The following is a 23,770-nucleotide window of genomic DNA, read 5'->3' as shown; positions in this document are numbered from 1 at the left end:
TGAGGAAAAATAGGGATTTTTTCCAGGATTTTGGGAACACGACCCATACCCATGGAATTGGGAATTTCAGCAGTGTTCTGTAAAAATTGGGAAAAAATGCATGACTGAAATTTTACAGTGATATAAATGGATGCAAAACAATTACTGTCTAGGATGGCATCTTCATCATTTAAGCACTATTACAGTGAAGAAGCCCTTATTTGCAAAGATTTTAGAATTTTTATTCAATATTTTTAATATTTTACATTCAAATGGAAATTTTTTCCTGTGGATTGGGAAAATAATATACTATTTTCAATTGGGAATATGACCCAATAACGGCTATAAAATAAGCCAAAAAAACACTCTGAAACTGCATGTTCAAGCAAAACTTCTACATGCATAAATGGCATAAAGGGATTTTAATATAACATAGTACAAACATGGCACAAATGTTCATCAATATGAGATACGTATTGTGCATAAAATTCAGGTCCTGAGGCCAAGGTCACACATAAAGGTCAAATTAAGGTCAGATAATATATTAAATTATTGTTTCCTTGGTTTTGTTAGTTTGTTTGTGTATGGCAGTGGATATTAAATACAGTACACCAAGTGTCACTCACCTTGGATTAATGTGTTGTAAAAACTTTAACCAGACTGAATTTTACATAGTCTTTTTACTACTCGCTTCAATCAAACTGAAAAATACAAATACAAAGAGATGTTTTTAATTATATTCTGCTTAAAGCAACATGCCTCCAAATTCATACTAATTTTCATGAAAATTTTTAAAATTCATTTAAAAGTAAAATAATATCACGGATTTATATTATTGTAATTAAGGTCTGTGACTGTATGAACACTCTACTCTCCATCAAACTGAGCCTGCAACATTTTCAATTTTGCCGTTCTGGGTACTCTCCTATTTTATAAATTAGATTGTGTTCCACCAGTTTAGCAGAGCTAATTATGTTTAAACATATTTTTTTTTTATTTACATGTAAAATTAAGGCAGGCATAAAAAGTCAGAGGCTTTAATTAAACCACGGCTTTAATGTAAATAAAGCCATCATTAATCATTGGAAATAAAATAATGCCTCAATACCCTGCTGGCTGTACCGTGTTACGTATTCGAACTCTCATCCGGTAAATGACGTGCAGACGGGAAATATCATTATCCGTCAATCTAACAAAAGATTTAATTGGACAGAATTTCTGCAATTAACCAATCAAATATCTACATTTATCGCGACGTTGGCAGTGTTTGGAACATGGCTGAAGGTGGAAATTTGGTTTCTGTAGATTTTGAAGTCTTTGGAAAAGTTCAAGGTTTGTGTAACAAATTATATATCATGGTGTATGGAATACGTTTTAGCCGAAATTAATTTCTCAGGAAATGAAATAATTTATAAAAGGTATGAAAATAGTTTTGGGGAATTTTCACAGACACAAGTCCAGTGGCAGTTGTAAGAGGCACACACACTCACAGACGCTTGGGGGTCAGATCCTGCCCCCCAACGTGATACGCCCCTGTAAACACTCTGTCAAAAATATTTTAATATTTAAACACGAATGGGACATCTGCTACAACGATACAACTGGTTTTCGATCAATTTTTACATATCTGAAAAAATTACCTTTTACCATAAAGTCTCAATAAAGTAAAGATTACAGACTCCAGAATGTAAACACAAATTCCCTGTCCAACCAATACGAGACCTGAGCCTAGCATATGTTTGCGCTCTTCTTTCGCTTTTTGAGCCGGGCCCACGCTTTAATTCTCTCACAACTAAACTTGTATCGGAATCATCTTACTTTCGGGCGCCAAATTCAAATTTTCTGAATTTAGTATACAGAATAGGAAAATGTGGAAAACAACACAAAAGGTAAAAAGGTAATTTTTTCAGATATGTAAAAATTGATCGAAAACCAGTTGTATCGTTGTAGCAGATGTCCCATTCGTGTTTAAATATTAAAATATTTTTGACAGAGTGTTTACAGGGGCGTATCACGTTGGGGGGCAGGATCTGACCCCCAAGCGTCTGTGCACACACTTTGGGTGTGGAGCTCAAAATGCTTTAAAAATCCAAATAAAATGTACGTTTGTCAATCCCAGCACACGACTGATCAATGTATATCAATAAATTTAATATAAGCTGTTTTGAGAAAAAGATCTAATACACAAGATAAAAATGTTCGCCGGAAGAAATCCGCACACCTAGTCACCTACCATCAAAATCACCATATATTTTATTCCATTTCCAATATTTTCACAATCATAATCCCTTTGTCCAATGACACAGAAGATATTATTCTCCACCATGATGGGCAATTTTAAACTTCAACATCAATATAAACAACATAACAGGTGAAATGAACATCAAGAATATTGCCGTTTTACTCCTTTTACAAAGTCTTTCGACAAATTCAAACTGGTTCCCCAGCTTTTCAATATGCAAATGCGCCTCGCTTTGAAGATGGGAACCAACATATTACCGAATGGCTCTGACTATAGCTGACTGGTTCTCATCTTCAAAGCACAGTGCATTTGCATATGGCAAAACTGGGGAGCCGGTTTTTTTTTTTTTTACCTATTTATGAACAAATGTAAAAAATAAATACCTTTTAACAAAAGAAGTAAACTGCTTCCGAAAAATCATGATTAAATCCTTTACAGTCCAAAATTTTACCAATTCAATTTAATTCATTATACATCTGATAAACAAATGGCCATAACACAGTGAAACAGTTCGTTAATTTTATTTCCTGTAGTTCATGTAGCATCAGGTAGCTATCATTAGAGCATTTATTCTCTTTTTATCTTATTTTAATCTTTTATTCATACCTAAAAAAAAAGAATAAATGCACATGGACTGTGGTTTTAAAAAAACAAAATGTGTATTATGTTCCGTTTCAGGTGTTTTCTTCAGAAGAGTAAGTACAGAAGTACATTATGGTCAGATACACATCAGTCTAGTGATTGCCAAAGTGTGTATCCATGATTTCTAAAACTGAATTGCTAACTTTTTAGCTCACCTGACCACGAAGTGGTCAAGGTGAGGTATAGTGATGGGGCTATGTCCGGCGTCCGTCGTCGTGCGTTGTGCGTCGTCAACAATTTGGTTGTTAACAGTCTAGCAGTCACAGTTTTGATTGGATCATCATCAAACTTTGTCAGAATGTTTGTCTCAACAGGGGTTTACTTAAGGTTTTGACTTTCACTTGCCCGAAGGGCAAGTAACTTTGAAAATCTACTTGCCCCCAGGAAAAACAGGTTGCCCGATCTTAAATGTGAAGTTTGTTAATATTAAATCAAAGCAAAAATTATGTGTAAAAATAAGATTTATTGCAGATCCTATCAACTTATGCCTCAGATAGTAAAATAGTCCTAAATTCCCTACTGTATATGTTTTTTTGCTAATTCACAATAGTCTAGGGGTCGACACAACTTTCTTTGCCAGGGATCCAATAGAAATCCCTGAGATTTAATTTAGAAAAACTCCTAAATGTCAGGGATTCTTCACATCAAAATAGTAAAATGAAAGTGAAGATTAACAATAGTCATGTCCGACATAATCTGTTAAGGCTTATAAAAATTACAGGTACATGTAATAATTAGGCCCTATTCCAGATGACTTAAAATATATATTAACATTCAGATGCTATCACCTTAAAAATATTTATTCCCTATTACAACTTTAAAAAGGAAACAGTACATTGATTGTTAAAATTGTGCTAGGTTTTAAATGTTTATTGTTGATTTCAAACAATGTAAATATCAAAAATATGTTTGCTTTGTTTGCATTTAATTTACCAAACTAGTAATGTACCTTTCAAATTTATTTCATTTTTAAAAACAACAAGTTGCTCCAAGTCCATGACAGGATGTGTTATACTCAATTTAAATTGATCTGTCTGATTCCTATCCTCCCTGTTTGTATTAAAATTTATTTATGTCACATCAAAGGGACTCACCCCATGCAGTAATCATACAGTTCAGAGCACTGACTGGTTCAAAGAACTGTCAGACGTAATATACGTCATTTGCTGTATGTTTCAGGAGATTTTTTCTGTTTTGGTCGTAAATTAGGCATGACCTAGAATGACCTCAGATAACTTATAGTTACACAATATGCTGTGATTTACCCAAAAGGATTTTAAACATTTTATGGATTATTTTATTCTGTTTATTAATAGGTAAGAATATTTTTAAACATTGCCGTAGGGGAGAAAGGAAAATAAATTAACAACAGTTCAAGACTATTATGATTTTTCATCAAGATTTGTGTAAAAAAGATTACTGGTGACGATTTTTAAAAAAAATTCTATAGGCCTAGGCCATCCTTAATAATATATATGTTTGCTATTGCCGACCCAGAGTTATAAGGAGTGGGTCGGTAGGTAGGCTTTTTTTTTTTTTTTTGATATATAATTTTTACTGAACGTAAGTTAATACGTTGTAACAGATTTTGGAAATTTGGGCTTCACTATCATCATCGGCAAAACTAACATGTAAAAGACAGTTAAAAACAATAAAAAACATGTTCACTAGTAATCATAGCATGAAATAAAAAAAAAGACTATGTGGACATAAATTCAAGCATGGTCAAATTACCGATGTGATAAACTAATCCTGCACGAACTGGAAAAATTATAGTGGATCACCAGGACATTTCGTTCTCACGGATGCATGATCATTACTCAATTTATTACACGTCTGTAAAAAATAACACACGCAAGATTTGTCTCCTATAATTTCTGAATGGCGGATCGTTAAAATATTTCATTGTTAGTTACCGAAAATTATCGCAGATTGTTGAAATTCCATAGCGCTAAAAGACACAAAAACACTCGCGCAAAAAGTAGCATCCATAAATAAAAGGAATATAATGTTTCCATTGTTAAATATAAATACAAAATTTACACACGAAATGACCTCTGACTAATGACTGGTCGGCTCTTCTGAAGAATCTGTGAATCTTTGATGTTTACACACCTGTAGTTGTTGCCGAATCATCAAAGAAATGCCGACACTCAATTGACTTCCACCTCTTTTATATATCAGGAAAAAAACCTGTCATTTCTTTTTGTCAAGGAATGATAACACATGTTTAATTATTGCTCAAGTAAAAAATGTTGGATATTTATCGTGTCAATTATTGACATATTATTAATCGTAAGTGCATTTTGACATGGAGTTTAATTAGACGTATGTAAATCTGTGATTTTGATTGTGATATTTTATTTACATTTTTATGATCTTGAAGATATTTTGCAATACTTGTGTCTGCTATCAAAACAATAATGCATATGAAATGACCACAGCTTCCAAAAAATTATTTTTTCGGTCAATTTTATGACAGAATCCCCGCTGCTACCAGAAATGTTTTATTGCATGGGCTAAGTATTTAATCTGTGTCGGCAGTCATAAACAAACGAACATGTACTCCAAAGCACATTAAAATTACCACATGGTAAACTAGTGACCATATAAATGCTTTACAAATATTCATTAACTGAACAAACATTATTTTTAATCCCGTTTCCACACCTTAATTTGATACGTTCTATTATTAGTTAATTCGACTTAATTGCCGCGCGCATGCAGTACTGCGTGACGTAAGGAAAATATCCTTCCCTGGTTGGTCGCTATTTATGTAAATACTTTAAATAGTAACGCACAGAATGCCCTCATGAATGATCACTCGTTACATTACATATTAAATGTGTGATTTTCCTCCGATTTTATTTTTGTTTTCGAGGGAAATTTTTGGGTGGAATGCCCTGGCTGATTTGGCGGAAATAAAAAAAAATCTGATTTTTTTAAGCTGAAAAAAACTTTTGAGTCGGGGCATTTTGGCTGGGTCGGCCGGCAATAGCAAACAGATAATTTTTTAAGAGTGGCCCTATTGCAAATGAGTTGACGCCAGTTAGTTAAATTTTGACTGTATGAAGAAAACAATAGCGTACAGGATTCAAAGGAGTAGATTTTTACGGCCCGATTTTTCTGTATCTTGCAGTTGTGTCAGTCTTTATTGACATAACTCATCTTGAATTTTTGTGATTTTATGCTTTTTATTCAGAAAATCAGATGTTTTCTTTGCTGTGGCTTTTTCTTAAATTGCTGTAGATTTTTTTCTTTTAAAAATGGGAAAACTTTCGGCGCCGCCCGCCATTTTGAAAGGAAAGCAAAATGGAAAAAGTTTTTTTACGTAATTTGATTGGTTGATAGGAGTCTAACTACAATCAGAAACAGTTAAAAATACACTTGTTTGACTGTAATATGAACGGAAAGAAAAGTATTATCGGCAAAGGATATCAAAGCTAATAGAAGGCATAACGAAAATTCACTTGCCCGCAGGGCAATTTGCTTTCAAATTTCACTTGCCCGCAGCGATTTCTACCCGACGCGGGCAAGCGGGCGTCCGCTTAAATAAACCCCTGCTCAATGAAATACAGATCGAGTTCGAAGATGGGTTATCTCGGGCCAAAAGCTAGGTCACAGGAGCTAAAAATAGAAAAAGCTTGTTAACTCTCTAGAGGCTGCAGTTTTCATCCAAATATTCTGGAAATTTGTCAGGAAGGTTGTTTTGATGATATCTAGGTCAAGTTTGAAGATGGGTCATCTCCGATCAAAAACAAGGTCACAGGAGCTAAAAATAGAAAAAGCTTGTTAACTCTCTAGAGGCTGCAGTTTTCATCCAAATATTCTGGAAATTTGTCAGGAAGGTTGTTTTGATGATATCTAGGTCAAGTTTGTGTCGTATAACGGAGAAAGAAGTCACGGATGTTACATACTTTTAATATACAAATACAAACACACATGTGAACGAGTGTAATACCAAAGTCGAACTACCCTACTCTGACATTTGAGAATAGTATATATAATATCAACCTGTCCTAAGGACATTTTATAATGTATATAAATACATGCGTTTTAGAGTTACATATATAAATCATCTTGACATAAGCTAGTCCGCATGCATCCTGAACTATAATACTCATAAATCATGTCATGTTCCATAGTGCACATTATGAAATAAAAACCTTAATATATGTATATACATGTTGACTTGTCATTCGTTTTGAATATAGCATGTATGACTAATTAGCCTGTGCAACCAGCTATACGACAATTCCTCCATTACTTATATAAAAAAAATATTTAAAAAAAAAAAAGTTTTAAACAAGGTTACTATCAAATATTTCAAACTCGTAACAAATTAAAAAAAAATCTAAAATCAACTTGACGTCTGTTTTACCCCTAAGGTAAGGATGTTTTACATCAACCTTTTGTTACTTTATTCTTAAAGAAAAATCGCCGAAGGTAATATCCGGTCAGAGATGTCCGGTCAGAGATGTTATCTAATGACTTTTTATTAGTTTACTTTTAAAAGAAAAAATCACCTTAAGTCATATAATCGCTGATTGGTCAATTGTATATCGTGCGTAACCTTTTTGTTTTAATTCATTTTAATAGAAAAATTTGGATAGATACAATGTAGCACAGGTAAGTTTACTTTTGATATTAGTTTTAAAAGTTTTGAATAAGTAAAATAATAATTATTGTTAAATGTTCGATTAATCTTTATGCAAAAAAAAATACAAAAATAATATGTTAAAGTAACATAAGGTAAATATTATAGCTTTATAAGTTTTTCAATAAATATTAAATTTCCTTTATTTCATCATAAAAAAAAAGAAAAAAAAAAAAAGTTAATTTCTAGCGATTTAGTAAACATAAAAACAAACAAATAAGTTAACAATTTTCAAAGAACAAATTATTTTAAGAATATTAATTAGAAAAACTTTAAAGTATAAAATTTAACAGATTTATATGTATGATAAGAGTAAAAAAGATATTTATATACGAAAAAGTTTTAAAAAAATATTGTAAACAATTGATAATTGATAAAATGTCCAGGTGTTTCATTTCCTGTAAAACGTGTATTGTGCATGCGCATTGAACACTTCCTGTGACACGTATATTTTTTGTAACAGGTACTTGCTGACATCAGTATGGCTTGGTCTTCGTGACGTGTCGGGAATTTCAAATCGTTGGTATGTAGCTTTCTAAAGAATAATTATAAATTGACACTCATAATTGTTCATAAATGTTTGATGTTCTTGAAGATTCTTTTAAATTAATATATATGTATTTGATATGTGTAAACGTAGACTTTATACACAAGTTGATAAAGTTATATTCGAATATTTATTGGCACATCTGTAAACGCTGTTCTTGTTTCGTAGTTGTAAAAAGAATGTCTTGTATTGAACAATACAACAAAGTGATGATAGATCTATAATTCTTCATTTATGTAGCAACGTTTTTGAGTAAAAGATAATTAAATTAACAGTTTGCTGTTGCACGATTCTCGCAAATGTTTATGTGATATTTATTTTGGATATCTCTGTCGCGCACAAATAATTATTTTGATAAGAAGTTGTCATCAGTATTTCTCTGGGTTTTTGTTTTTAAGTTTATATAACACATAGAAAAACACATTCTATCGATAAACGGAAGTTTTCGGCTTCTCTGGTTGAAGACAGGAACAAAAGTTTATTTGATTCCACAATTTTGTTGTTGTTGTTGTTGTTGTTGTTGACGGCTGTAACAGCATAGTTATGTATTTTAAACATCGTAGACGCTTATTTCATATAATTTTACATCGAAGAAGGGGTTTATGGTTATATCTGCATGGTTTTACATCGAAGAAGGTGTTTATGGTTATATCTGCATGGTTTTACATCGAAGAAGGTGTTTATGGTAATATCTGCATGGTTTTGCATCGAAGAAGGTGTTTATGGTTATATCTGCATGGTTTTACATCGAAGAAGGTGTTTATGGTTATATCTGCATGGTTTTACATCGAAGAAGGTGTTTATGGTTATATCTGCATGGTTTTACATCGAAGATGGTGTTTATGGTTATATCTGCATGGTTTTACATCGAAGAAGGTGTTTATGGTTATATCTGCATGGTTTTTGTTGTACATAGTTTGACATTGTAGAGGCTGACTGTAATAGTTTCTAGTCAGGCGGTGTTTGACTGTACCGGCGAATTCGCTCGCACCTCTCTGTCTTGGCTGGACGACAAGTGATCGTTAGACCAATATTTTGCATTTTCGTCCGTTGTCAGATCGGTTAATAGATATTATATACAATAAACATAATTTTGTTTCAGATATATGAACAACAAGACAACTGTCATAAAATGCATAGGATAAGAATTCCAATGAAAGATGTTCTCTAGTGTAAGTATCTTATTTATGTAATACTTGATATTTAAAATTGTTACTTTTCATATTGATTTTTTAGACATATTTTGTTAGTTTTAACTAAGCTATTAACTTTAGTTTATTTCGACAATAAGACTTATCCCAATTTAAACTTTATTTAATGATTGTGCGTTGACACATGTTATTCCAATATGAAATAAAGTAAATAATCAATTTGAAACTCATGATTAAGTGCTGTCATTTACTTTGAAATGCATTTTAATTAACCGATCTATTAATAAATATATAGCGAATAACGATCATTCCAGGCAATAATAAAAAATTCTAAGATATATAGTTCTAATAAAAAGAACTTGAAAATTAATATAAATGAATACAACCACCAAAAATATAAAGATATATGGTTAAATAATGTAATTTTCTGTTTTGTTTTATATTGATTTCTTTTAACATATATATTTTCTTCTTTCCATAATTACTATTTACAATGCTTGAGGTCAATTTACCGAAAATTAGTATAGCATATAACACGGAATATAACGTTCTATAACAATTCAGCTAATCCTTGTAAAATCATTTTAAAACTTGATTTCGACCCTTTATCTTTACTTTGTAACTTTGTGTTTACCTTACCAGATACTTTATATCGATGTTTTACAATACTTTTCTTTTTAGTAGAAACAGAGTTTATAAACATCTCATTATCGGAATCGTTATCATCAGCCATTGAATCTGACTGAATAGCATTATATGTTGCTTGTGACGGAGGATTGCTATTTACTTGTATGGAATTTGAGTCTGATAATTCTGAATCAGTCTGCGATTGCATTTCTTCTGAATGTGCATTACTTTGAGCATTTTCATTATTTGAAATTTGTTGTTGTTGTCGAAGATGTTTCTGTAATTCGGCTAATGGAATATCATCTTCACTATCAGAATTTGACCTTTCTTTTCTTACATTCTTAGCAACTTGGGGTAATACTGATTCTGGTATTTCTGAAGCATCATCAGTATCGCTATTTTCAGGTGTAACTACAAATGTGGCATTTCTTTTTGGTCTGCCAGTATTATCTGCTTTTGGTATTGACCAGTCATTAATATTTGCAAGCCTAATTTGTTCTGCATGGACTTTAACTGTTGAATTGTCAAATTGATTTTTTATTATATAAGTTAATGGTGACCTTTTCTCCATAATTCTATAAAATGGCTTCCAATTCACATCTAGTTTGCTTCTCTTACGAAAATTTTTATAAAATACGGGATCGCCTATTTCAAATTTGATATCTTTTGCGGTCTTATCTGCATAGCTAGCTTGTTCGCGTTTTGCTTTTTTAAGGTTTTTATAAACAGATAGAAAAGTATTATGTTGTTCTTGTAATGCAATTTTGTGATACTCTTCGCCATGATAGCGCTGCCTTGGTTGTAGCAACAGGTCGATTGGTAATAAGGCCTCACGGTTATATAACAAATAAAATGGACTATGCTTTGAAGTCCTAGAGACATTGAATCTAAGTGCGGCTAGTGTCATGTTAAGATGAATATCCCATTGTTTGAGATTTCCCTGAATTCTTTTAGCTAAGATATCATGTATGACATGGTGAGAACGTTCATTTTTCGCGTTTCCGGCAGCATGATAGGTAGTTGTACGCACGTGATCAATTCTTAACTCTTTAAGTGTTTCTTTAAAAGCATTACTTGTAAATTCTGATCCATTGTCAGTGACAATTTGTAATGGACATGCGTATCTAGGGTAAATTTCTTCTAATAGTAAATGTATAATCGTATCAGTACTTTTGTCAGCAGTAGGAAAACACTCGGGATAACCACTGTAAAGGTCAATAAAACAAATAATGTAGCGGTTACCACTCATTGTTTTTTCATATGGCCCTATAACGTCGATACTCATGGTCTGGAATGAATACATTGGTACTCTTGTTTCGCCCATAGGTGCTTTTATTTTTGTAAGATTACGTGACTGACAATCAACACATTTAGAAACATATTCATACAATTCTTTGAACATATTTGGCCAAAAATATTTTTGTTTTATTGTTGTAAATAACCTCTGTGTTCCTGGGTGACCATTATTTAAATGATATTGAGTAATGACAAGGTGTTTTAAGTGTTGCGGAACAAACAATCTAAGATTAGGATTATCATCTACATTAGACAGATAATAAAGAACTTGGTCAATTTCTAAATATTTGCTCTGCACTGATTTAGTTGGCTGTCCGTGACGTAGTAACATTTTCAGTTCAAGAATAGTTTGATCTTTATCTTGCTCTGAGGCCATATTTAATTTTTCGAATTGTTTAATATCTTCTACAATTGGCTCTTGAAATTGGTATTCTTTGTTTGCTATTTCTTTGGTATTAAAGTGCGTAGAATCAAAAGCATTTACTTCATAGCTTTCATCAGTTTTCACAGCATGTGTATTATCATTATTTGAATTATTACTTGAATTTGAGACCGTTATTTCGAAGGCATTGTCATTTATATCAGGCTCATAAAGTTCAATATCGGACTTGTTAGCATTTTTATCATCAGCTGGAGGTCTAGAAAAGAAATCGGCAATTAAATTTAATTTTCCTGGCAAATATTCAATTTTACAGTTATAAGCAGAAATATTTAAAGCCCAAAGCTGAATTCTTTTGTTTTGCATAGGTGCTTCTAGAAGATATTTTAAAGGTTTATGGTCTGTAAATATAGTAAACTCTGCATTATGTAAATAAACATCTAATTTTTGTAACGCATAATGAATACTGAATGCTTCTTTTTCTATGGTACTGTACTTTCTTTGAGATTCACTTAATTTATGAGATAAGAAGTATATAGGTTTTTCAATACCAGATTTGTCACATTTCTGACTTAAACATGCTCCGACCACTAAATCTGAGGAGTCCGTGTATAGAATATAAGGCTTATTTGGGTCTGGGAATGCTAAAAGTGGAATACGTGTTAACATTTTCTTTAATTGTTCAAAACTTTCTTGACATTCTTTTGTCCATTTAAACAAAACACGTTTTCTTGTAAGATTGATTAGAGGTTCAACAATTTTAGAATATTTAGGGCAAAATCTTCTATAAAAACCAGCAGCACCAAGTAAAGATCTGACATCTTTAACACATTTTGGTACCGGAAGTGACCTAATAGCTTTTACTTTTTCTGGGTCTGGTTTTATACCTTCATGATCAATTATAAAACCAAGGTACTTTGTTTGTTGCTGAATAAAACTGCACTTTTTCAGTTTAAGTTTTAATTTATGCTCTTTAAGTTTTGAAAATACTGTCTGTATATGTGATAAATGTTCATTTAATGACTTCGAAAATATTAGAATGTCGTCAAGATAACTGACAGCAAATGCCTCTAAACCTTGTAAGACATGTGACATGAGTTCTTGGAAAACTCCAGGGGCAGAAACTAGGCCAAAAGGTGTTCGGTTGAACTCAAACAAGCCTCGGAATGTCGTAAAAGCCGTTTTTTCCTTGTCTGATTCATGCACGGGTATCTGCCAAAACCCTGAGCGCATGTCTAGTGTTGTAAAATATTTTGAAGACCCTAGTAGTGTTAAAATATCGTCAATTAATGGGAGAGGATATGATGTTGGCTTTGTAATTTTATTCAATTGTCTAAAATCAACACAAAACCGTTTACTGCCGTCACGTTTCCCGACAATAACAACAGGAAATGAATAAGGGCTGTGACTTCTTCTTATAATATTAGCATCTAACATCTCATCTATTGCGTCACTCATAAATTTTCTATTGTTTAAAGGTGTGCGATATGGGCGTAATTTGATTGGAGGATGATTACCTGTTGGTATTTTCATGGTTACAGTATCTGTCTGTGATAATTCAGAATCTTTATTTGCGAAAATATTTCTATTTTTCCTTAATAAGTCTCTAACAATATTAAAATGTTCTGGAGGTGTATGAATATCACGTTCGAAATCGTTGTTAAGAGGGGAAGTTGTTTGAAGAGCCTCTGTGACCGAGTTAATGCTCTCAACTTCTGAAACTTTAGCAACTACTGAATCTCGTTTTAATCTTATAGTTTTATGCGTATTATTGACAATCATAATAGGAAATATTCTATCAGCCGAAAGTTTCATAACAGAATTTGTTATCATAAGACCTGGTTCAGAAGCAATCATTCCAGTTTCTATACTTTTTAATTCATATAATTTATCATTTTCCAAGCCTGGATTTTGTTTTAACTTAGCAGTACACACATTAACTGTTTGAGGTTTCAGAATAACATCCTGTTTTAATCTAACAATTGATGCAATATGAATATCTTCTTCGAGGGGTACATATGTATTATTAACTCTTAAGCAGCCTAAATCAAAATATAATCTAACGCCATTTTGTGTTAACCAATCACGGCCTAAAATAATATTTCTATTCATTTTAGAAACAACATAGAATTTTTGAGTTGTTTCTGTTTTCCCTATTTGAAAATTTAGATTTATATAACCATCTATATGTAAATAATTTCCGTCAACTGAACATAAATTTATTTTCTGTTTTATAAGTTGAGGGGGATTCTTCAATTTTCTATATATTCTGCGATGCAGAAGACAAACTTCAGCACCTGAATCTACTAACGATCTGTATTTATAGTTTTCTATTTTAATCAAACACGAATTAGGGCTTCCAGCTAATGCTATACTAAATTTTGGTATTTTATCGTTCCTGTCAATGACCCCTTTGTGACAGGAACTTGCTAGTTTTCCTGAAAATTTATTTTGTTTCTGTCGTAAAAATTTTGTTTACGACATTCACGCATAATATGACCAAAATTATTACATTTCCAGCACTTAATCTTTGATTTCAAACTATTATTGCTATTATTTTTCCTAAATCGTGAAAAATTTTGTCGGTGAAATACAGAATATATTTCATTTTTCCTAAATCTACAACTACGCACATGGTGACCTGGTCTCTTACAGTACACGCAAAAATTTTCTTGTATAATAATGATTAAAATGATTTGCTTTGTAATTCATGTATTTTGCGTGATTTTGAGAATTAGAAAATTTTACTCTGGCAGAAAATCTAGCTCTGAAATTCTGTTCATTCATTGCGCAAGTAATTGCTTCTTGTAAAGTTTTTGGCTTTTCTCTCATAAGTTTAAGTTTTAAATAATTATGCGCTAAATTATCCGTAAACAATTCTACTAACTGAAGTTCAATTAAACTATTATCTCCTAGTTTATAATTTTCATAAGCGGTTTCAGCACAATTAATAAATTTTTCCCCAAAAATTTGAACACTTTCTCCCAAATCTTGTTTTAAATTTCTCAAAAGATAAAATTCATGATGTAAATCTTTAATTTCCCCAAATCTAGTACTTATTTCTTCTTTTAATTGTTCCCACGAATTACGAGGATTTTCACGCAAATATCTACATATAAAATCGCTTACAGTCCCTTTACTTGATTGAAATGCGACTAATTTTATTTTATTATCATCCAAACCTTTTAAAATAGCATATTTTTCTATAGATTTTATCCAGTCATTAAAATATTTAGAATTTCCATCAAAATTTTGTACTATTTCTGATAAACCCTGTGTACCTATGACAGTTGAAATATTTTCTAATTTATCTGACAAATTTTCAAAAATTGTAGCTATATCTTGATCTGACATCTTCAAAATTAGCAAATTACAGGTATATAAACGATCACTCACCTTTAATTTTCTATTTCAGGTACTTCGTTGTGTCCCGCTGTCCAAAATCGTCGCTTCGACATCGCTGGTCTTAGGCGCCAAATCAACCGTTGTCGTATAACGTAGAAAGAACTCACGGATGTTACATACTTTTAATATACAAATACAAACACACATGTGAACGAGTGTAATACCAAAGTCGAACTACCCTACTCTGACATTTGAGAATAGTATATATAATATCAACCTGTCCTAAGGACATTTTATAATGTATATAAATACACGCATTTTAGAGTTACATATATAAATCATCTTGACATAAGCTAGTCCGCATGCATCCTGAACTATAATACTCATAAATCATGTCATGTTCCATAGTGCACATTATGAAATAAAAACCTTAATATATGTATATACATGTTGACTTGTCATTCGTTTTGAATATAGCATGTATGACTAATTAGCCTGTGCAACCAGCTATACGACATTTGAAGATGGGTCATCTCCGATCAAAAACAAGGTCACAGGAGCTAAAAATAGAAAAAGCTTGTTAACACTCTAACAATTGGGTTGTTAACAGTCTAGCAGTCACAATTTTGATTGGATCATCATCAAACTTTGTCAGAATGTTTGTCTCAATGAAATACAGATCGAGTTCGGAGATTGGTTATCTCGGGTCAAAAACTAGGTCACAGGAGCTAAAAATAGAAAAAGCTTGTTAACACTCTAGAGGCTGCAGTTTTCATCCAAATATTCTGGAAATTTGTCAGGAAAGTTGTTTTAATGATATCTAGGTCAAGTTCGAAGATGGGTCATCTCCGGTCAAAAACTAGGTCACAGGAGCTAAGTATAGAAAAAGCTTGTTAACACTCTAGTGGCTGCAGTTTTCATCCAAATATTCTGGAAAATTGTCAGGAAGGTTGTTTCAATGATATCTAGGTCAAGTTCGAAGATGGGTCATCTCCGATCAAAAACTAGGTCACAGGAGCTAAAAATAGAAAAAGCTTGTTAACACTCTAGTGGCTGCAGTTTTCATCCAAATATTCTGGAAATTTGTCAGGAAGGTTTTTTTTGATGATTTCTGGGTCAAGTTCGAAGATGGGTCATCTCAGGTCAAAAACTTGGTCACAGGAGCTAAAAATAGAAAAATCTTTTTAACACTCTAGTGGCTGCAGTTTTGATCCAAATTTCGTGGAAATTGGTCAGGAAGGTTGTTTTGATGATTTCTAGGTCAAGTTTGAATATGGGTCGTATCCGGTCAAAAATTAGGTCACATTGCCAAAATATGGAAAAATCTTTATAACATACTAGAGGTCACATGTTTGACTCAGTTGTCATCAAACTTGGCCATGATGCTTGTTTAAGACATTGCTTGGATGCGGTTGTGTCAGGTGAGCGATCCAGGGCCATCATGGCCCTCTTGTTTTATTTACTATTTAAAAAGAAACTGAGGGAAATCCTCTCCTATACAGAAAACAGTTTATACATAATTATTTAAAATAAATCTAAAGTTATATGCAAATGTAAGTCACTAGTACAATTATGGAGAACACACACAACAGATATCCTTATAAATCTATTAACACCTTTTAATTATTTACTGACAAGTCACATTTAACTTTCTACTGGAAGATTGACACAAAGAAAATACGAAAAGCAATGATATTCATTTTCTTGTGTTGACATTTTTTATTAGCTCACCTGAGCAAGCTCAGGGTGAGCTTTTAGGATGGTTGAATGTCCGTCATCTGTCGTCCGTACACACTTGTTCGTTAACACTCAAGAGGTCACATTTTTGCCTCAATCATCATCAAACTTTGTCAGGATGCTTATCTAGGTAATAGCTCAAATGAGTTCGAACATGGGTCATCTCAGATGAAAAACTGGGTCACAGGAGCTAAAAATAGAAAAACATTGTTAACACTAGAGCGGTCACATTTTTGCCTCGATCATCATCAAACTTGGTCAGGGTGCTTATCTTGGTAATAGCTTGAATGAGTTCGAACATGGGTCATCTCAGATGAAAAACTGGGTCACAGGAGCTAAAAAAAGAAAAACCTTGTTAACACTCTAGTGGTCACATTTTTGCCTCGATCATCATCAAACTTGGTCAGGATGCTTATCTTGGTAATAGCTTGAATGAGTTCGAACATGGGTCATCTCAGATGAAAAACTGGGTCACAGGAGCTAAAAATAGAAAAACCTTGTTAACACTCTAGCGGTCAATTTATGCATCAATCATCATCAAACTTGGTCAGGATGCTTATCTAGGTAATAGCTTGGATGAGTTCGAACATGGGTCATCTCTGATGAAAAACTAGGTCACAGGAGCTAAAAATAGAAAAACCTTGTTAACACTCTAGTGGTCACATTTTTGACTCAATCATCATCAAACTTGGTCAGGATGCTTGTCTAGGTAATAGCTCGGATGAGTTCGAACATGGGTCATCTCGGATGAAAAACTAGGTCACAGGAGCTAAAAATAGAAAAACCTTGTTAACACTCTAGTGGTCACATTTTTGACTCAATTGTCATCAAACTTGGTCAGGATGCTTGTCTAGGTAATTGCTCGGATGAGTTCGAACATGGGTCATCTCGGATGAAAAACTAGGTCACAGGAGCTAAAAATAGAAAAATCTTGTTAACACTCTAGTGGCTACTGTTTTGATCCAAATATCCTGGAAATTGGTCCGAAAGTTTGTTTTGATGATTTCTAGGTCAAGTTCGAATATTGTTGACGTGAGGTCAAAAACTAGGTCAAACGGCCCAAATATAGGAAAACCTTGTTAACACACTAGTGGTCACATTTTTGCCTCCATTATCATCAGGTCAGGATGCCCGTCTAGATAATTGCTCGGATGAGTCTGAACATGGGTCATCCCGGATGAAAAACTAGGTCACAGGAGCTATAAATAGAAAAATCTTGTTAACACTCTAGTGGCTACTGTTTTGATCCAAGTATCCTGGAAATTGGTCTGAAAGTTTGTTTTGATGATTTCTAGGTCAAGTTCGAATATGGGTCACCTGGGGTTAAAAACTAGGTCACACTGCTCAAATATGGATAATCCTTGTTAACACTCTAGTGGTCACATTTTTGACTCACCTGTCATGAAACTTGGTCAGAATGCTTGTCTAGGTAATTGTTCGGATGAGTTTGATGGGTCAGGTGAGCGATCTAGGGCCATCTTGGCCCTCTTGTTTAAATTATTTTGGCAAAATACGTGTTTCACTGAACTTTTTCAATTATTGGCACTTTGTTTGATACTTTTCACCTGTAGAAAGTAGCACTGAATTTGTATTTGTCCCATGCCTTTTCGAAGAAAAGATGGGGAATATAGAAATAGGCTCTGTCTGTCTGACCGTTCGTCACATTTTCGTGTCTGGTCCATAACTATGTCGTTTATCAAAGAAATTTTAAGTAACTTGGCACAAATGTTTGCTGTAATAAGAGTATTAAGACGATGTGTCATGCGCAACAAACAGGACCTTACCTCCAAGGTCAAGGTCACACTTGGTGATTAAAAGTCAACATTGTCTATTTGAGGGTATATGTCCTGTCCGGTCCATAACTTTCTTATCCATGAAGGGATTTTAAGAATACAAAACAAATGTTAACAATGATAAGATGAAATGTCATGCGCAACACCTAGACCCATACCTTAAAGGTCAAGGTCACACTTGGAGGTCAAAGCCTAAAGTAGTCTGTTACAGGGTATGATGCCAATTCAGGCCCATGCAAAATTAATGTCATTAGTGAATTGCCCACATACCTTGATGGATGAGTGGACACAAAATAGGCCCTGTAACAGACTTTATCCTGTATTAATTTTATATTTGTCACATTTTGTGGCATGAAATAGTGATAACAAGTATACAAATGTATTTCTGTTGACACAAACACAAGAGTTATTTCAATGAATTAATTGTTACTTGCATGTGCAGATCAAGCATTGACCAAAATTTTGCATTGAAAGTCCAGATCCAAATCAAATTAAAATAACACAATTTCGTGCTTCATGTAAAACTTGCTTAGGCTGGGAACATTGGTAACTCTGATACAAATTCTTGTTACTTTTCATAAAAGTAGCATAATGTTAACAAAATAGTCTTCAATACAAAAAAAAATCAAATCACTTCCAAAAGGCAACAGAAGCAAAAGGTGTATAGGTACAGTGATTTTCCTACTTATATAACAGACTCCGAAAAAGGCCTCTTCCCAATTGAAATTTTCTTTAAAATCATGCAGTTTTCCCAAAAATCTGAACTTAAACCAGCTTTTTCACTTCCCAAAACAACAATTTAAGCGATCATTTTTCCCAAAATCAAGAAGCTTAGGCCTCTTCCCAATTAATTGAGAAAAATCACTGAGGTAACTTTTGGGATCTGCAACATAAGACCAAATACAAAAAAGCTTTTTGGAAATAAAAAATGGGCCTTTAACTTAAGTAAAGATTTTGGTATTGAAATTCTTTGAAAGTTTGAATAGACTGTTCCGAAGTCATAGCTGGGCAAATCCATTATAAAAATTCAGCAGGAGAAAAGTTACAGTAATCATCTCTGGTATGTCCATGTGTATAATAAGTTTACTAATTGAACATTGAATATATTCACCTGTTGCTGAAATTCTAATTCTTTTATTAAGTTGCGAATTTTTAGATGATAGACAATACCACTGCTTCACTGTCTTGAATAACATACTTTGTTAATCAGAGATTGTTGAACTATCTGACCAAAGAATGTGCGTAGTTGCGCCTTGAGTTACTTTTTGTATCATAATAATTTAAGTTTTAAAGAACTTACATTTAATATTTCATTCTTCGTGAGACATTTGTGTGTGTGTGTGTGTGTGTAATTATTACATGGAATATTTATTATTAGATAGATCATTTCAGTTAATTCTCTTTAACACATTTAACAATGCTGATATTAATCTTGATATCAGAGCAATGATAGGAAACGACAAATCTTTTTTGGACATCATTAAAAAAACATGGCTTGCTGTGATTGGGCAGTTTTTCAGCACTTTACAATGTAATCATAACTTTCACATGAGGGGACATAATCTCATTATTTTTTTATATGCCCGAAAGGCCATATTATGTTATATCCACTGGCATCCATCTGTCTGTCCGTCCGTTAACAATTTGGTTTCCGTAGCATAACTTACGTTCCATTTGGCCCACAATATTCAAACTTAGTAGGATGTTTGTCCATATTGGGTAGAAGACCCCTAATGATTTTAAGATCAAAAGGTCAAAGTAACTTTTACCTTAATACTGAAAACATTTTCTAGAGCATAACTTAAGTTCCCTGTGGCCCACAATATTCAAACTTCATAGGATGATTGTGCATATTGGGTAGAAGACTGCTATAGATTTTGAGGTCTCAAGGTCAAAGGTCAAGGTGACTATTACCTTAAGACTGAAAACAGTTTCTGGAGCAGAACTCAAGTTCCATTTTCCCCACAATATTTAAACTTCTTAGGATGATTGTCCATATTGGGTAGAAGACCCCTATTGATTTTGGGGTCACAAGGTCAACGGTCAAGGTTACTATAACCTTAAAACTGAAAACAGTTTCTGCTCAATAACTTAAGTATTAATCAACCTACAGCTGTAAAATTTTATAGGATGAGCACCTAATTCGCATGCTTCATCCTTAATAAAAAAACACTTTCGGGCATATAATGCTCCGTCTAGCAGTGCCCTTGCTGTTTTTGTGATTTTGAAAACATTTTATGTAGTTAAGCATTTTTAAACCATTAGTGCTTTTTACATTGTGCCTTAATTATCCTTATAAAGTTATATCTGAATAGTTTTATCTTTAACCCTTCACCTGTTGAATTTCTAAAAATTAAATTTACACACCAGCTGGGCATATCCACAGGTGCTAGTTGCATTGATTTGACCTAAAATGTGTTTGACCTTGTTATTTATTCAATAAATATCAATATATTAAAGAAAAAAAAATTAAAAACATTTTTTTTTCACTGTTATATTATTATTGTCAATAATAATATAACAGTGAAAAAAAATTGTAATTTTTTTTTTAATATATTGATATTTTATTGAATAAATAACAAGGTCAAACACATTTTAGGTCAAATCAATGCAACTAGCACCTGTGGGCATATCATGATGAAAATTTAAAGTAAATCAGCCAACATTATAGAGTCTGGTCAGACTCTGTGAAGAAATACAGACTGGCCTGGCTGTATACTGGTGGCAAAGAGACATTTAGTTCCAGCAGGTTAAGGAGCTTAAAAATAAAACATTTTGCCTCATAGCAATTTAGCTTTTAAATGGTTAACCTTGTGTATTATAATTATTAATCCTTAGTTAAATAAGGAGAATCCATGAAGACATTACAGCTAGGGTATCATAGTTTGATAAAAAGAAGGGTTTAAATCTGTATAATTTTATCATAATCTGTATAATCTTTTTATTAATAAATTATATAGGTAGTGAAAAGTAATAAATCTCTGTGAGTGAAATTATCTCTCTGAGAGAAACTCATTTCTTTATTATTAAAACTCATTTGTTTTGTTTAATTCAAGCATTTTAATGTAAAAATCATATAAGGTATTTGATTGAGGCATCATGATTATTTCCTATTTATATACAAAAACATCTGAAGTTACTCACTAGATATTATGATATATATGTGTATGAGTTAACAGTGAAGTTTTTTTTTAAACATGCTTTAATGTTGCAATATTCTGATTTTGTAGTGCAATTGCACTCATCTTAATGTTTTCAGTTTGTTTATGATTATCAACATACTATAACTAAATAATTTAGCTTATTTATAGACAACAAATGTACCTATAGAATCTTAACTTACTTATATATAGACAGACCACTCTATCTTATATACTGTGCTCCTCTTAGTTCACGGTACTTAACACTTTAAAACAGTAAAGAACACAAACAATAAACTTACACTACAAAAATTGTCATAAACTGTATCATTTAGTCATTTTCCTGCTATATGACACAAGGAAACAACAATATATTCAATCAAAATTAGTTTTAATTTGTCATATGTAAACCGTGTGTCGGCCATTTTGAAAACAGTATGTCATCATTTACCTCGCGGTAATGGTGTTTTATTTCAGTTTTTTCATGTTTCAGTTAAAATTTTGCATAATTTTAAATATTAAAAGTATCTTTACATTGTGACTCAAATTTTATTTTTTTAAACAAACAAGAACATTTAGAAAATGATGATTGTTTCAGACGTATGCACAAATTTAATGGACTATTGTTGTTTTTTGCAGAAGTTTGTAAAATGTTGTTCAGTTTTACGTAAAAATCTATAGATTTAAATTATTTTGCACAAAAACTTTGTCGTTAAGGTGTTTGAATAAAATATGTCAATTCTGACCAATTATGTCAATGGTCACATGAAAATATGCCATTTCCGTGAGATAAGTGATGACGCAAAATTAGTGATGTTGAGTATAATATATATCTTACATATTATCTATTGAGAAAAATGATTGCTAATTTAGACAAATTAGTTACATGTATGATCTAAGAATATTTTGGTTTCTTCTAAATGTTTTGTTTACCTACTCTTTAACATTTTCCAGTTTGCACTTTTAGAAACAGAAATGTTAGTTTGTCTGTTTGTCCTTTCATTTGCACATGAGGCATTTGGTCCTTAATATAGCACATGAGGCCATAGGCACATGAGGCATTTGGTCCTTAATATTTGTGGTAAAAGATGTATTGCTTTATTTGTAAATTTCATACTTTTGACTTATAATGCAAATTTTATTATTTAGTTATATTAATAGCCCTATTGTCAACTGAAAGTGTGTGCCATTATTTTTGCTCACCTACTTATTGCATTACTATTTTTTAATATCATTTCAGTACACACAAAAGAAAGCTAAAGAGTTACACATTGTTGGTTGGGTTATGAATACACATCGTGGTACAGTTCTTGGACAACTGCAGGGTTCTACAGAGGCTGTTAAATCTATGTAAGTTGTTTTATTTACCACTTCTTCTGTTTTCTTGTTTTTTGATGCCATAATTAATGAATAATTTGAAGAAGCAAATCTTCACAGGTTTTGTAACTGTTATTGATTTTGAAGTTAATATTGGCCATAAATGATAATTTTATAAAGTTTTAAATAACAACAATAAATAATACGAGAGGAACAGGTGACAAAGTCAGAGCAAGTTTAAATTTTTATTTAAAACCTACTAGTTTCGGGTATTCCCTACCCTTTTTCAAAGTTTTAAATAATTCTTGAAGAAGCTGTCTTTGTTTGAAATTTAATGATTACATAAGACTTTACTTATGTTTTGGCATGATTTGTAAGTAATCTAGTTGTTGTGTTTCTAAAAAATTAATTGTCAACAACAAACCCAAAGACTTTATCTAGTGTGAGTAGAGTATAGAATAGTGAAAGTTTTGGTATGTTGAGATAGATATGAGCCACGTCATGACAAAACCAACATAATGGGTTTGCGACCAGCATGGATCCAGACCAGCCGCATCCGCGCAGTCTGATCAGGATCCATGCTGTTTGCTATCAGTTTCTCTACTTTTAAAAGGGTTGGTAAGCGGACAGCATGGATCCTGATCAGACTGCGCAGGCTGGTCTGGATCCATGCTAGTCGCAAACACACTCTGTTGGTTTTGTCATGACGCGGCTTTTATGTTGATGGTGTTTTATATTTCAGGAAACATTGGTTATCTAAAAAGGGAAGCCGGCAATCGAAAATAGACAAGGCAGAATTTAGAGATGAAAGAACTATAGATTCAACTACTTACAAAAGTTTTACTATAAAACGTTAAATAACCTTGTCTCTTATACTCCAGGATTTTGTGATAAATCATTTAAACTTGTGTTGTTAAC

General features: G+C 32.5%; 1 protein-coding gene and 1 long non-coding RNA gene across 3 annotated transcripts; both read left to right on the top strand.

Annotated features, from left to right (window-relative positions):
- The first annotated feature begins 1,173 nt into the window (after nt 1-1,173).
- LOC132745348 (acylphosphatase-1-like) lies at nt 1,174-23,734 on the top strand. The gene is made up of 4 exons (XM_060734243.1): nt 1,174-1,311; nt 2,900-2,916; nt 22,776-22,885; nt 23,595-23,734. The coding sequence occupies exons 1-4, from the start codon at nt 1,254-1,256 to the stop codon at nt 23,707-23,709; spliced, it is 300 nt and encodes a 99-aa protein (XP_060590226.1). The 5' UTR covers nt 1,174-1,253; the 3' UTR covers nt 23,710-23,734.
- LOC132745346 (uncharacterized) lies at nt 6,773-15,341 on the top strand. Of its 2 annotated transcripts, XR_009627828.1 has the most exons (4): nt 6,773-7,492; nt 7,984-8,043; nt 9,170-9,239; nt 14,936-15,341. It is a non-coding gene; the product is annotated as an uncharacterized LOC132745346 (long non-coding RNA). The 2 variants fall into 2 exon arrangements; XR_009627827.1 differs by lacking the exon at nt 6,773-7,492 and having other exon boundaries at nt 7,865-8,043; nt 14,936-15,340.
- Nucleotides 23,735-23,770: the final 36 nt, after the last annotated feature.

This window comes from Ruditapes philippinarum, unplaced genomic scaffold (genome assembly GCF_026571515.1).
Source record: "Ruditapes philippinarum isolate M1 unplaced genomic scaffold, ASM2657151v2 ctg996_1_1_1_1, whole genome shotgun sequence".
NCBI classification, from domain to species: Eukaryota; Metazoa; Mollusca; class Bivalvia; order Venerida; family Veneridae; genus Ruditapes; species Ruditapes philippinarum.
The sequence above is the reverse complement of the archived record's forward strand: the minus strand, read 5'-3'. Positions and strand labels throughout refer to the sequence as shown.

Bases quoted from the DNA above. Each gene is read 5' to 3' on its own strand.
- LOC132745348 (XM_060734243.1), top strand. From the start codon at position 1,254: ATGGCTGAAGGTGGAAATTTGGTTTCTGTAGATTTTGAAGTCTTTGGA. The intron at 22,886-23,594 runs GTAAGTTGTTTT...TTTATATTTCAG, and splicing joins ACAGAGGCTGTTAAATCTAT to GAAACATTGGTTATCTAAAA.